Here is a 16,747-nt window from a genome sequence, read left to right on the forward strand (position 1 = left end):
TTTTGAGCCAATGCATTTGTTATTACTCCACAAGTTGTTCCAGTTTAACTTTGATAGACTTCTCGAGTTCAAAGGATTGGGGGGAAAGAATATTTGATTGGGCAATCATGACGGCATTCTCTAGTTCCAATTTCCTCTTATTAAGGTCACAAAAACCATCATTGTTCCATTTGCAAAGAAAAGAAGTTGTGATCCTGATCTTACAAACCAAGTTGAAGGAAAGTGATCCCTCAATGTATGAATACCAAGCTTTTTTTGATGATATTCCTACATTGTGGATGAAGGGTCCACGTGGCTTCAAAGTGGTAGGGTCTTCTTTGGAAATGAGGTCTTTTATTAATAGAATAATCATTGGACCATGGTCTGAATGCAATATAGGAAGATTGAGAACAGAAAGATTCAAGTAGTTGTTGAAGTAGTGCTCATTATCAAAGGCCCTGTCTAGCCTTTCCTATGCCACATCCTCCGGTTGTCTATTATTAGTCCCTATAAAGTATAACCCTTTTATAGGGATTTTTGAAATATTACATAAATTCAGGCAGTGAAGTAAATCAGAGGCCCCCCTTAAGATCATTTCGAGCTAGGAGAGTATTTGTCCTTGTACTAAATAAGTTAATTGAAATCACTATCCAATTTTCATCGGTAGCAATAGAGTTAGAAAATTGACCAAGTTAGTCCCAAACCATTTTCCTCTCAATAACTTTAGGATAGTCATATAAATGTGAGCCATGTTTTATAGTTTTATCCTCAATGTAACAAAAAATCAAATTTTCATTCAAAAGAATGGACAAAACCTTTTGATAAAGGAGTTAGAGGAAACAAGCGGAAAAATATTGTATTCAGGTTGTTCGACTCAAGAAAGAAAGATTCATATTTGACCTGTAAAGAAGAAATAAAGAAAACAGAAACACTACAAGAAGAAATTTGAGAACAAATAATAAATAAAAATAATAAAGAAACAAAAGAAATGCAAATTCAGATATGACTTGTATTCAACTCGTAATTTCCATAATAATCTCGTTCAGAAAATTTGCTTGCGTAATTTTCACTAAAGCAACCATAACTTGAGTTCCTAAACTCAAAATCGAGTGATTCAAAGTTCGTTTTGAAGTTAAGATCTTCAAACGGTATGAAGACATCTCAACCCAAAAATTCCTGGATCCCATCCAAAAAGTCATTACAATTCGATTGATTTTCCAAGCTTAAAAATTGGTAGCTTCGGTGAGTGGAATTTAATAAATTTCACCATATTCGTGCATGTTTCTCCCTTTTCTCGAAGAGACTCGTCCTTGAATTTTGTCTTTTTTTGTAAGAAAGAATCTTTATCATAAGTGGAACGAGTTAATTGAACTCCTCTCAAAGCATCAACAAATTCCTGAAAAAATGAAACAAATCCACTAGACAAATTCAAGTTAAGGTTAGTGAAAACATAATCATTCCTCTCTTTTGGATAGGTTCTCTCCTTTTTTGCATTTTTTTTTAAATATGAATTGAACTCTCTAATTTTATCACGTAAGAATTTTTACTCACTAAAGTTGGACTATCAAATTGACTTTTATCGCTCAAAGTCTCTTGTCTCTCAGTTTTTTTACATGAATCATCCTCATTTCCCTTCAATCTTTCATAAGAATTTTGAACATTGAATTCATCAAAACACAACTTTTAAGAGGACAATAAATTTTTAACTCATCCAAATTCCTAGACTCAAAAAAAAATTCTCACTATCAACTTTTTTTCTTCACAAAGTTCACTATCATTATCATCATAATTCGCACTATTACTATCAAATTTTTTGACATCAACTTTGAAACAATGTTCAATGCTAGATCTAAACTCAACAATAGGCCCAAAATCAAACTTACTTTCTTCACAAATGATGTCACTCAAAGTTTCTTTCTCATTTATATCACCATCATCATTGATGATAGCAGTAGACGAAGACTCCTCAATAGGCTTTGTGTCATACTAATGTTCCTCGGCTTGTAAGGATCGTGTGACTACTAACATCGAATCAAGTTAAAAGAACATGGATGAGAATTTCAAGGATGTTTTTTAAATGGATATGTTAGACATTCAGAGTCTTTGTGATCCTTCGCATCACACCACATGCACTTGCTAACTCATTCTCTTTGCTTCGTCATAAGTTGTTTAAGCTCGCTAAACTTGCTATGTGTTCTATACCAATATCTTTCTTGATAAGTCCATGAACAATAGAAGGTTGAACGACATTGGAAATAACATGTTCGTGTAGGTTTTTTTACAAATATGACATTTGTGTCTTGTCCAAGGTTTATTATTCTCCTCTTTCATACTATGTCTGCGTACCATTATGAGAGGTTAAAATAAAAAAAAACACTCAAACAAGCAAAGTTGATCAAAGAAAATCAACCCTCACTGTTATGCACTTACAATAAAAAATAAACAACTTTAAGAGCAAAGAAAAGAAGTTAAGATTTTCTCGTTTGTAACTTTTAAAGAGTAATCAAACTCAATAATATTCAAAAAGGTGTGAGATCACTCTTTAACAAAGTTGATCTAAGGCTCTAAGAAGCTAAAGAAAGAACTCGACTCCAAAGGAAGTAAGTTGCGCGGAGAAAGGAGAGACAACTCTTCTGTACCTATTAACACAAGAAGCGAAAATGTATTGGAATGCGTAATAGAATAAAGAAAATCTAAAACAAAACAAAACCTAAGAATAGAATCAAATAAAATAAACTACCCAAAAAAAAACTCGCAATTGAAAACAAATTGATTTTTTCGTTCAAGGTATTTTTGATGTGCTAAAATCCTACAAATTAAACTGGAGCCTCTTTATATGATAAACATAAAATGTGGAAATTTAGGACAAGAAATTCAACCCACAATTTTTTTAATTTTTTTTATCTTTTTTGAATTTTCTTGATTTTTGTTAATTTTTTGTGGGAAATATTTTTTTCAATGTAGTAAAGTTCCAAGAAATAATATACAAAATTTCAGATTGATTTAAATTCGTTTACCTACTGAAATCAATGCTTTTCCAAAATGTTTCAGGATAAAAACAATTTTTAGAGGCTTTTAAGCAATATTGGTGAAAATAATGTATTTAGCACAAGAAAACAACTCAAAATGCCCAAATCTGATACCAAACAATAGTGGAGGGAGGCAAAAAGAGGATCGTATTCATGTTGTTCGACTCGAGAAAGACGGATTTAAATCTAACTTGTAAAGAAGAAATAAAGAAAATGAAAACACTAAAAGAATAAATTTGAGACAAAGAATAAATAAATAAATAAACGGAAAAAAAAAAAACAAAGTAGAAGATGAAACAAATAAACCGATGGATATGATGGATAGATGGATAAGTGTCCAATTGAACCCTTTGAGGTATAAATCCCAACAAACTCAATTAATGACTCTAATCAACCATTTAAGAAATAATTCCTTGGCAGATTGAAAAATGAATTTCCACGACTCTTTGAAGAAAATCGAGAAGGAAACTACTTCTAAAAATCATAAGAAAGAAATATTGTACAAAGAAACTAACTCCTAGAGTTGAAAAATTCGTTAATGAAAACAATTATATATCTAATGAATAATTAAGACACTTTTATATAAGCTATTTAAATACATTCAAATAAAACTCTTAAGTAGACTGAAACTCTAATTCATCTAAACAAGTAGTTTTAAACTAAACTTTCTTGTTGACTAAAAAAAATAAAACTCTTAAATAACTTAAAATATTTTAAAAATATATCCAAAATTTGGAATAAATAAATAATAAAATAATAACCTAATAAATACAATATTAGGCTCATATATAATAAAAATTAAGCCCAAAATCGAACCCAATATGATTTGAACTAAAATTAAAAGCCTGAAACTCGTAATTTCCGTAATAATCCAGTTCAAAAATTCTGCTCGCACAGTCTTCACTAAAACATATATAACTTGAGTTCCCGAACTCAAAATTAAGTGATTCAAAGTATGTTTCAAATTTAAAAGACAGATATTCAAACGCTATGTAGACATATCAACCCAAAAATGCCTGAATCCTATCCAAAAAGTCGTTGCAAGTCGAGCGATTTTCCAAACTTTAAAATTGACAGTTTCGGTTAATAGAATTTAATAAATTTCACTCCATCGATGCATGCATCACCTTTTGTTTTGTTGCTACCTTAACAATTTAGTGTTATTTGCTGCTAATCCTTTTCTTTTTAAAGGAAAGGCAAATTCATTAAAAATTATCAAGAGAAAGAAAGCCACAAAAGAGAAGGAAGAAGCTAAACCCCTATTTGTTGCTGCTCATTCTTAAACAATAAAATATCATTTTTTTTTGTTTTCTATTTTTGCCTTATTAGCTAACCCATGCCTTATTTTCAGCGGTACTAGAAATGATAGTTTTGGAAATCAATTTTTTGATGACGTAGTCAGTAAATATTATTTATTAATATTTACGAGGTTATTACAATATTATATTGAATTCTAGTCTAATAATTTTAGTTATGTGGAAAGTTAGTCATTGTACAAGTCGTAGTTTAAATATCTTGAATTATACCTAACTTGAATTAACATCGACTCATTAGACATTTTCACCAATAATATATTTTCGAGGATAATAATTCATTCACAGTTCTGATTAGAGGTACTACCTAACCTAATTCACGAATAAAAATGAGGAATTCTGGCCAAGTTAGAATAAAATCAAAATATATAAAAAATGTTGATAAGTTCGGGATTGTTGACTGGATGCTAAAGTCGTAGTTCAAATATCTTGAATTATACCTAACATGTGCACGAAAAACAAACCGTATGTTGAGCAATGGAACTCAATTGTATTTCTATGATTCAAATAACAAAATTTCAAGTTAAGAAAATTGTAACATCCAACTAGTCTGTCATTCATATTAAGTGGAAAACCAATTCATTTAGCATTGCAATAGAAGTGATCAATTCCATTTAGGGCCAGTTTTTTATTGCTTTTGAGAAGTAATTTTCAGAAATGCTTTTGAGAAGTGCTTTTGAGAAATTTGGGTGTTTAGCATTGCTGTCAAAAAATGCTTTTGAAGAATAAAATGTCCATTTTAGACATGAGATTATAAAGTAACAAATATGTATTTAAATAAGGTTCAAATTAGTTAATATTATAATATTTTAGCAAAAATATAAAAAATAATTTATTATAACTTATTGTTAATATTTTAATATATAATATTAATTTTAAATATTTCTAAGTAATTAATATTAATTATTTATAAAATTTAATTAGAATATATAAACTATATTTAAATATAAAAATATAAAAATTATTTTTTAATTTTAATTAATGCTTTTAACACATTTTTATTATTTTATTTTAAAATGTATTTGAATATATAACTCATATTATATACTAACATAACATAGAAAACATAAACCTAACGAATTAAAATATTACATATATTTGGATTAAAGTTTTAAAAACGGATAATATATATTTACTAAATATAAATACTAAAAATTTTACAATAGTATTTACAACTTAAAGTGAATTCATTAAACTAGAAGCTATAGCATCTCTTATTAATTCCATTTCAAAACCACTCGAATTGTTTGATTCACCGTCATTAACCCTAGATTATATTCTAGATTTTATTCTAGATCCAAATCAAACAAAGGAATGCAGTTTAAGACATCAACAATTGAAATGCATTGATCTATGATTAGAGTTATTTGCTACGGACAAAACTTCAATGCTACAGACCTGAAATCGCTGATTGTTTTTACATTGGACATTTCTTCAGAAGCAGCAACATCGTGTCCTGATTTTTGTTCGCTCGAACACTGCATTGAGTTTTTAGTCAGCTTCTCCAACTCATCTTGTACTTCTCTCAACTCTGCTCTAAGATCTCTAACTATATCCTCAGCTTCCCCTAGTTGTGCTTCGAGCTCCTCAATTCTTTTCTGTTGATTCAAAGACATCATCTCTGCTTCATTAACCTACAATCACGGAGCAGACAGCAAATACTGTAGTTTTAAGCATTGGCTCAATTGGACCAACTATTTGTTTTCCACAGATAACCTTGAAAGCACACATTTACAAGGGTATGGCCTTGAAATACAAGGGAACATTTATAGAAGTTCAAGCTTATAAGATATGATGGATCACAAGATAACAAAATGATCTCCAATATAAGATACAAAATAAACAATCTCGATTATCTGCTTCAATCTTATGCGCATATACCAGTAAATTTTCATGAATGAATACATTAGTCTCAGAACATCAACAATTGATGCACAAACGGACAAAACATCAACAATTGAAATAGCCTCACTGATACGAGTCACAAAAGTCCAAATTCTTGAAGGCGAGGCCCAATAAGAAGATTCCAAGCCCAATCAAGAAATCCACCCATACTTAGTTGAAAATCAGGCCAAATTGTCAAAGTGGCCCAAGTTGTAAAATTTTATTTTTATTTATTTATTTAGTTTAAATTTTTATATTCAGTCCAAGAGTCCCAAATAAAAGACCCTTGGCCGAATTTCCATATTAAAATAATTAGGAGTTTTTTTTAGTTTTAGTTTTAGTGTTCTAATTAAATTAGGAAAACATTTGAAAGGCCTATTTATATGGCTTGGCCAGCCACCCTACATTACATTACAATTACATTGAAAATTTCAGATTTGATTTGAGTGAAAATTCTCTTTGAGTTCTTCAAGGATTTTCTCTTGAGTTTTCTTTAGAAGTTGTTTTAACAATCTTTTTGATTGTGGGAGTCATCTTCAACCTTCTTCTTGCCATTGATATTTTTTGGAGGGGAGATTAGAGCCGTTTGAAGGGAGTTGTGAGATCTTTCGAGATTTCAAGGCTTCTTAGGACTTATCTTTTAATTTCTTACTGTCAATTCTTTCTTTATTTCTACTTGTGCTGAATCATTATCTAATCTATTTTCTGTTCTTATTGTGTTTTCAGCCTTTTTCTATCTTAAGGAATCAGCCCAAAAATCCCCAATTTCTAGGGTTTTTCCATACTCTTTTTGGATGAAATTAGATTGTCGAAATTTGGGGAAAACTATCTTGGTGTTCAATTGGGCAGAATCACAATCTCCTTGAGGGTTTCAAGAACCCTAACATTTATTTCTATTCTCAATTTGATTCTTTGCTGATTTGGGGATTTTATTTCAGATCTGAAAATTCAAAAATCTAATCTTTTAATTTTCTGTTTCGTTTCAGATCTAATTGTTTAGGGTTTTCGTAGGAGTTTCCCGTGACTTGGCAACTCGATCTTGGTCCGCGCGCAACCCCGTATCATTTGGTATCAGATTTTGGGCGTTTTGGGTGTTCTTGGTTGATTTCTAAACTGATCTCTATTTTTTAAAGCATAAACAGCAGTTTTACCCAGAAAAATTGTTCAAAAAAATTCATTTGAGTGGGTAAACGTTGTCCGATTGATCTGAAATTTTACATACATGTTTTTGGCACTGTGATTGAATATAAAAAAATTATTCCCGCAAAAAAATCAGTCAAAAAGTCAAAAAAATCAAAAAAGACGAAATTCAATAAAAATTTAAAAAAAAAGATTCAGAGGGTTGAATTTGGTGCCCAAAATTTCCAGATCAAAAATTCAATATATAAGGACACTCCAGATTTAATTTCGTGATTTTTGGAGATCGGGAACACCTCGAACGAAGTTGTCAAGTTACTCCGCAGTTTTTCGGGTTTTCTGTTTTCAGCAATTTTTATTGATTCTTAGCTGTAGGTTTTCATTTGTTTACCTTTATTCTTCCTTTACGTTATCTAACACCTTCTTGGTTCTTGTGTTAGTAGGATTTAAACGTGTGCACAACTTCTTCCTCGGTGCAACACGAATCAATTGGTGTCTCGTCAGTTTTTGGCATCCTAGTGCAAATTAGGATTCTTTGGTAGTTTGGTTCACACTCTCTAATTGGTTGATATAAACTCTGATAAAGAACTCACAAGATTGAATTCGACCTCATTGAGAATTTGATTTTTTCTTTTTGAGTGATTAACGGTGAGGTTTGATAACTTTTATTTTTGAGTGTTGAGTGTTTTGCAGGTTTTAAAAAAAATGTCTACAGGTGATAATAATAGTGACATATTTAAAAAATTCCAACAACAGTTGGATGAACAGGCTGCTGCTCTTCGAGCCTTGACTGCTACCATCAATGAGGTACGATTGAATCAAGAACCTCAATATCGATATCCAATCAAGGAAGATCGGGATAACCAGCCCCATAGGCGCGACCCTTGACGTGTCCCTAGAATGGATGATGATTTTCATGATCGTGAGCAACCTTCTTTGGCAAAACCAAAGAGTGAGCAGCAACGAGAACATCTCTTTCATACTCGCTGCCATGTACAAGGGAAGCTTTGTAGAGTTATTATTGATGGTGAAAGTTGCACGAACGTAGCCAGCACGACGATGGTGGAAAAGCTTTGCTTAACCACTACCAAGCATTCACAACCTTATCAACTACAAGAGCTTAGCAACGAAGGCCGATTTAAGGTCACTCAACAAGTGCGCATCGCCTTTTCTATCGGTAAGTATCAAGACGAAGTTGTGTCGACGTAATGCCTATTCAAGCCTGCCATTTGTTGCTAGGAGAACCATGGCAACTGGATCGAAAAGTCACTCACGATGGTCGTACCAATAGGTATTCTTTCAAGCATTAAGGAAAGAAACTCACCTTAGTGCCGCTCACTCCGGAACAAGTCCATGAGGACCAAATCAAACTGAAAATTCTGTTAAAACAAGTGAGGAAAAAGAAAAAGAGAATGAAAAAGAGCAAAAAGAGATTGAGAGTGAAAAAGAAATTGAAGAAAGAAGAGAAAATGAATTAGAAAAAGAAACAAAAGAAAAAGACGTGGAAAGGCTAGTGAGGAATGTTTCCACTAACCAAGATATGAATTTTTCTTGTGTTGCTACTTTTCAGGTTCCTGAAAGATCGAAAGATAACTTTCAACTTCAATACCTCTCAAATGAAAGACGCTTTCATACGATCAACTTAGGCAAAGATGAAATCACACTACATGATCCCGAAGGTAAGCGAGGTAAGGAAATTTTAGAAACCGAGTCCAGTGCAGATTTGAAAATTATTGATAAAACTTTTGGTGACTTAGTTCTTAAAAGATCCCCTTATTTTGATCCGATTAATTGTTACTCTTCGATTGTGGTTGATAAAGTCATTACGAAAAGAAGCGTGATTTGTTATTCTCTTGATTTACCTTGTGTAAAATCCTCGAATTTGTCCAAATCTATTTTGGAGAATAAGGTAACGAAATTTTCCAAATTTGTTTTCAATTTATATTCGTGCCTTAAACAGTTTATGTGGTTGTACATGAAGTTTGAGTTCCATTTGACAAAGGTTAACTCAACAACGGAGATTCGACTACACTATGCCCCCGATGAGCGAAGGTTTGTTTTAAATGAAAAAGGTAAAATCGACCCTTATTCTTCTGCTTATCGAGGTAAGATGCTTGAAACCTTTGAAACACTTTTGTACTCCTCGGATAGTGATAAAGATCGTGTTGATGAACACTTAGATCGAAACGTGCTTGACTGTCCTATTTTATTTATTGATGATCTATCTGTTTTGATGGTTGATAAAAAGATTCTTGTTTTTGATAATGCATGTGTGAGTGAATCTATAGACCGTCGATTAATGCATGGTATGATTATGCAACTCTGTGAACCATGTGAATCTTTTCAAATACCTACTTGTGACGATTATGTTTACCATTTGATTTATTACTCGCAATTTATTCATGGTTTGTGGGAACAATGTGAGACGACTGAATGCCTTAAAACATGTCCATCTTTGTTTCAAATATTTGACGAGGCAGTGGTGAGTAAATTAGATTGTTTGCATGGTAATCTGAATCTGTCCATTCACATGCGTTATACCTGTTCTATTATGCTTATAATTGGACTACAAGCTTGTTTGTGTTGCTATTTACTATTTCATGGCTATTCTTTTCAGTGGACTCAATTGCCATTACTCCCGTTCGATAGAGGAAAGTCGAGTTCATTTGATTTTTCAGATTCGAGGACGAATCTTTTTGAGGAAGGGGGAATGATACGAGTCACAAAAGCCCAAATTCTTGAAGGCGAGGCCCAATAAAAAGATTCCAAGCCCAATCAAGAAATCCACCCATACTTAGTTGAAAATCAGGCCAAATTGTCAAAGTGGCCCAAGTTGTAAAATTTTATTTTTATTTATATATTTATTTATTTAGTTTAAATTTTTATATTCAGTCCAAGAGTCCCAAATAAAATACCCTTGGCCGAATTTCCATATTAAAATAATTAGGAGTTTTTTTTAGTTTTAGTTTTAGTGTTCTAATTAAATTAGGAAAACATTTGAAAGGCCTATTTATATGGCTTGGCCAGCCACCCTACATTACATTACAATTACATTGAAAATTTCAGATTTGATTTGAGTGAAAATTCTCTTTGAGTTCTTCAAGGATTTTCTCTTGAGTTTTCTTTAGAAGTTGTTTTAACAATCTTTTTGATTGTGGGAGCCATCTTCAACCTTCTTCTTGCCATTGATATTCTTTGGAGGGGAGATTAGAGCCGTTTGAAGGGAGTTGTGAGATCTTTCGAGATTTCAAGGCTTCTTAGGACTTATCTTTTAATTTCTTACTGTCAATTCTTTCTTTATTTCTACTTGTGCTGAATCATTATCTAATCTATTTTCTGTTCTTATTGTGTTTTCAGCCTTTTTCTATCTTAAGGAATCAGCCCAAAAATCCCCAATTTCTAGGGTTTTTCCATACTCTTTTTGGATGAAATTAGATTGTCGAAATTTGGGGAAAACTATCTTGGTGTTCAATTGGGCAGAATCACAATCTCCTTGAGGGTTTCAAGAACCCTAACACTTATTTCTATTCTCAATTTGATTCTTTGCTGATTTGGGGATTTTATTTCAGATCTGAAAATTCAAAAATCTAATCTTTTAATTTTCTGTTTCGTTTCAGATCTAATTGTTTAGGGTTTTCGTAGGAGTTTCCCGTGACTTGGCAACTCGATCTTGGTCCGCGCGTAACCCCGTATCACTCACTTTCATAGAACATATTTTTTTAAAATCTAAACTTTAGGATAATAACAAATAGACCAACTCAGCAAACATAGAATGTAAAATCTCATGTTAGCAAACAAAACATGTTCTGGCAATATGACGGAATAAATTAGATGGTAACCTGATCAAACTGAACTCAACTACACTTTAAACTTTAAAAATATAGTATAATGTCACACAGGACACCTTATTGCAAAAATTCAGACACTGAATAAGAGACAGTAGGTATTGATTAACATAAAAGGATGAAATAAAGAGAAAGGCTACACACCACTTTCATAAATGGTGACTGGAAGATCTTTTTGCGTGGGATTGATTGCAGGATTGAGAAGCACATAGAGAGGACTTTCATTAATATCCATCAATTGTAACAATGAACAAGGAGAAACAATTATCAAAAGGAGAGGCAACCAAGTGTTACAACATTATAGTTCCACTGTAGAAATAAGTCATAAATAGAAGTGGATAAGCAGACCTAATCCATTTCTTCATGATCATCACCATATCAATCAAATATTTAATAATAAGAAACACAATCAAATATGCATCGAAACATAAATTACAAAGTAATTATCTATATATAACTGTGAGAGGATGGTTAAAAAATCATACGGCTCTATGAATGTGCATATCGGATTCCTGGGCGTCGCTCCCAGTGGAGTACCATCCAAGTATCTAAAAATGGGGGAAAACCTTCTTATCCAGCACATATTGCCATATGATAAACACAATACATATACTCACGAGATTGAACCATAGCTAAACCGAGACAAGCAGAACTCATCCATCTTCTAATGCAGACAGAAATTAGATAAAACATAAAATGAGGTTTGAGACCACTTACCATTTTTGAATTCCGGTTCCAAAATCAAATTTCGCAGTTTAAACCAAAGAAGAACTAGCTGGACAACAAACTAAAAAATAATAAGTTGCCAATTAACCGTAAAAAACGAAAAGAAATGAAAGGAAACAAGAGAAGTTACCTCTGCCATGAAGGTATCCGGTAAAATGAGTCCGACATATCTGCGGAAAAGCATTTAACACCCTGGGGCATCGGCTAAATGGCAAACCAAAACTTTTACTACATAGTATATTGCCGAATCAAGCACTTTCCGGGTAAGTTTAGTTGAATAGTCACCATAAGCATTAGCAATCAACATATCAAAAGAAAGTATTTTAATCTAATATTGAAAAAGTTTCAAACTTCAATGATCAACAGATGTAAATTATCATAAAAGAAAAGATTATTATATTCTCCACTATAATCAATTGTATATAATCCTTACAACTTATAGCCATAAGAGCTTATTTAAACTAACCAGAGAAGGCACTCTCCTCTCTGCATTATGACTAGTTTTCTGTATTTGCTTTTAATTCATGTTTCTATCAAATCCTACTTCTTGACCTTTCTTTGCTTCTTCGGCCCCGGAACTTCCAATCTACCAACAGAACATCCACACCGAGCTTGAAACACGAGCACTGCTCTTCCATTAACAGGCGGCATCTTCTTTAACTCGGTTTCTAATTCCTTATGATGATCCGGGGGCAACTCGAAGAGCCCTCTTTTAGCACCATCTTTAACCAAAGTGTTGGAGTTCTTAACACACGAGCTGCTTTCCTAAGACCTCTACAATTAGGGTTCCTACATTTCCTATTTGTACATAGAAGCAAAATCCAAGTAGCTATGGCAGCACAAGAAAAACCTAGTCCTATAGATGCATATATCATTGGAGTTCTCACAATTTCTTCTTTAAACAAATAAAAGGCAGCTTCAATCAATTCAATGAGTTTCAAAGACATACACTTTATAGTTGGGACCAACAAGAATCCACAAGCAGCAATCACAGCAATTAAGATGAATACATCAATGGCAGCAGATCTTAATCTTTCACAAGAAGGGATTTTTAAAGAACTTGGTGAATTGGTGGATACCTTTTATTTCCTTGACGATGATGATTTGGAGTTCATCAGAAAATCATTTGAATTCACGGAATTTGCCATGATTGAAGGTTGGTCAATGGAGTTGCAAACTGAGATTGAGCTAAGGAAATTGACCATTTGAAATCAAACCCAGAATTTTAAATTAAAAAGAGAAAAAAAGAAAGGAAAATTGAAACTCTTATCAATTTTCCTTCAATCCACACACTAAATCCAAATTCAAACCCACCTCATACGAACTCAAAAAGCAACAAACTTTATTGTTTCCACCTCAAGATCAGATGATTTTATTAGTCCGCAAATGATTAATTTCGTTCACGAAACAACCAAATAAATGGAAATTTTCAATCACAAATTGAGATTTGAGATTGAATAATGAGAAACATGTTAGGGTTGTGAATTGGGGAAGTGAAATTTCAGAAACAGAGAAAAATATTACGAATTACTTCTAGGAAGCGTACCTTCTAGGAAGCTCCAAAGAGAAGAACGGACCCTTACATGTCAAGACCTATTGTTAAGCTTCTTCTTTTTTTAAGTTCAATACCAATCATGAGTTAAACATTTATATCTTTAACATTATAATAATCAATTCCATGTTCATTCCATAATAATAAACCATTAAAGTCACTTTTTGAAGTCGATCAACTCAATCAGATTCATTTCAGCCTCCCCAGTGCTCGTTTCCAATTTATTCACATAGAAGTTCACGTATTTCCTTTATCACGATCCACATATATATACATAATTGATGCCATAACATTATACTATTTCATTTCAATATCTTTTATCAAATCGCAAACTCATACCAATTTTGCATAACTTATTTCAGTACATTATTTTATTGTCAATCTATTTCATTTCATTTTCAAATTTCCAATTCCAATTATAATATCACGCCCGGTAGAACCCTTCATTTTTTACATATCATATCTTGTAATTATTTTCAATTACATATCATACCTTAAATTTAGTCGTATTTGCGTACTCGTATCCTATACTATGCTCAGCTGGACGCGCTTTCCCTCAACGGTAAAATGTAACGGCTTTTTGACTGTTGTTGTGCCAAACAGTAAAAATAATTTAAAATCCCAATGATAATACTCTTTTTTAACCTATTCACCCAAATTTTATTTTTTTCATTCACATCCTTTTTTTCAAACTCTCTCAAACTTTTTGTTCAATATTTATTTATATTTTCATTTAAAAATATTATTTTTAATTATATCGTATTTTATTCGTTCGAATCAATTTCTCGAGAATGGACACCTCTGTAATCAACTTCAATGACAACCATATTTCTGCCGCCCAATTGGCAATGGTAAGACGAAATTTAAATTTTCGTTATTTTTAACTATGTTAAAATTTATTTCTTTTGATAAATAGAAATATTATTTTATGTTATAAATAGGTGGATGATCGTGTGCTGGAGGCATTCATACATAATACAGGGGAGCCTCCGATCCTTGAAATTCGTAGGTACTTGCAAGAGGTTGGATTCTTGCATGCATCTCGCATGTAAGGGGCTACAAACTTGATCTCATACTATCAGCACATTGGTGGAAAGATGGAGGCTAGAAACACACAGTTTCCACCTTCCATGCGATGAGTGTACAATCACACTCAAGGATGTAGCGTTACAGCTCAGTCTGCTGGTGTATGGATCAGCCATCACGGGATCAGCGGTGGTTCGAGGAAAAGTAGACCTCTGTACGACAATATTGGGGAAAGTCCTGAATAGGTTTGAAGGTGATCGAATATCGATCAACTGGTTGGAGACAAATTTCGATAAGCTTCCTAACGATGCAACGGAGGAGGTTATACAACAATACACTCGAGCATTCATCATGAGGTTAATCGGGGGCATTTTAATACCCGATAAATTTAGAAATTTGGTACATGTAAGGTGGCTTCTACATCTAGCAAACTTCAATGAATGCGCAAAACTAAGTTGGGGGTCTACCGTGTTGTCTACATCATACTGGGAGTTTTGTCGGGCAACGCAACCGGATAAGATGTTTATCGGTAGTTACTTGCTACTGTTGCAGTCGTGGGCTTGATGGCGAATATCATTTATATATCCCAGAGTGAGCGACCCATATCTGTACGTAACGATATTTACAATTTTTCTTTTTAGTTTGAATGGATGCAGTATGCCAGCCAAGGCTATGTAGTTCAGACTCAGGAAGAAGGTGACACCCACGATGTAGTAACATGTATATTTTTACTGTATTTTGGGCCTATTTATGCTTTGATTGATCTCAGATCTTCACATTCTTATATAAATTCAAAATTAGTTGAATTGGGAAATTTTAAATCGGAGATGTCTAGAGTGTCTATAGAGGTGTCCAATCCGTTGGGGCAAACAATTTTAGTGAATCAAATATGTCCGATATGCCCATTGGTCATACAGAATAAAACCTTTCCTGTTGATTTGTTGATTATGCTTTTCGACGATTTTGATATAATATTGGGTATGGATTGGTTATCCAAATACGAGGTGATTTTGAATTGTTATAAAAAGAAGTTCAATATTCAGACATAGGATGGTGACAAAATTGAGGTGAATGACATCCGTACCAGTGGCCCGACATGCATCATTTCGATGATGAAAGCTAATAAATTACTTCAGCAGGATTATTTAGCATATTTGGCATATGTTATTAATTCAAATTTAGTTAGAAGATAGTATGTGAGTTTTCTGATGTATTTCCCGAAAAATTACCGGGTTTACCGCCAGATAGAGAAGTTGAGTTTGCTATAGAGGTTTATCCGAGCATTGCTCCTATATCTATACCTCCATATCAGATTTCACCTACAGAGTTAAAAAAGCTGAAAATACAGTTGCAAGACTTGTTAGACCGTGGCTTTATTCGACCGAACATATCACCGTGGGGAGCTCCGGTATTATTCGTTAAGAAGAAAGATGGATCAATGCGATTATGTATTGATTATTGGCAATCGAACAAGGTAATAATAAAAAATAAGTATTCATAGCCTCACATTGATGATTTGTGTGATCAATTGAAGGGAGCCTTAGTATTTGCAAAAATTGACTTGAGATCCGGATATTATCAGCTGAAGGTAAAAGAAAGTGATGTGCCAAAGACTGCATTTTGTACTCGGTATGGTCATTATGAATTTTTGGTGATGCCGTTCGGGTTAACTAACGCCCCAACTACTTTTATAGATTTAATAAACCGTATTTTCCAACCATATTTGGATCAGTTTGTGGTAGTCTTCATTGATGATATACTGGTCTATTCAAAGTCAGAGTCAGAGCATGATTAGCATATCATAATTGTACTACAAATATTACAGGAAAAGCAGTTGTATGTAAAGCTCAGCAAATGTGAATTTTGGTTATCAGAAGTTGTATTTCTGGGACATGTGGTGTCGGCAGATGGAATCAGAGTTGATCCGAAAAAGATTGAAGTAATTGTTCGGTGGAAAGCACCGAAGAATGTATCTGAGGTACGCAGTTTTCTTGGTTTAGATGGGTATTACAGAAGATTTGTAAATGGATTTTCGAAGATGGCTTTGCCGATGACCAAGTTACTACAGAAGAATGTTCCTTTTATCTGGGATGATCAGTGCCAGAGAAGTTTTGAAACATTGAAGCAAATGTTAACCGATGCACCAGTTCTGACATTACCAGAATTGGGTAAGGATTTTATAGTATACAGTGATGCTTCTTTGAATGGTCTGGGTTGTGTTTGGATACAGGACGGGAAGGTAATAGCCTATGCATT

General features: G+C 33.1%; 1 protein-coding gene and 1 pseudogene across 2 annotated transcripts; both read right to left on the bottom strand.

Annotated features, from left to right (window-relative positions):
• Positions 1-5,542: 5,542 nt before the first annotated feature.
• On the bottom strand, positions 5,543-12,083 carry LOC107900716 (uncharacterized). Of its 2 annotated transcripts, none has more exons than XM_041098404.1 (3): positions 11,905-12,083; positions 11,332-11,425; positions 5,543-5,955 (listed from the first exon to the last, which is right to left on the bottom strand). In XM_041098404.1, the coding sequence occupies exons 2-3, from the start codon at positions 11,410-11,412 to the stop codon at positions 5,692-5,694; spliced, it is 345 nt and encodes a 114-aa protein (XP_040954338.1). In that variant the 5' UTR covers positions 11,413-11,425; positions 11,905-12,083; the 3' UTR covers positions 5,543-5,691. The 2 variants fall into 2 exon arrangements, with proteins under 2 accessions (XP_040954338.1, XP_040954337.1); XM_041098403.1 differs by lacking the exon at positions 11,905-12,083 and adding an exon at positions 11,673-11,898.
• Positions 12,084-12,286: 203 nt separating this feature from the next.
• Positions 12,287-13,570, bottom strand: LOC107900715 (uncharacterized protein At5g19025-like; annotated as a pseudogene).
• Between the last annotated feature and the right edge of the window lie 3,177 nt (positions 13,571-16,747).

Source organism: Gossypium hirsutum, chromosome D08 (assembly GCF_007990345.1).
Source record: "Gossypium hirsutum isolate 1008001.06 chromosome D08, Gossypium_hirsutum_v2.1, whole genome shotgun sequence".
In the NCBI taxonomy this organism is placed as follows: domain Eukaryota; kingdom Viridiplantae; phylum Streptophyta; class Magnoliopsida; order Malvales; family Malvaceae; genus Gossypium; species Gossypium hirsutum.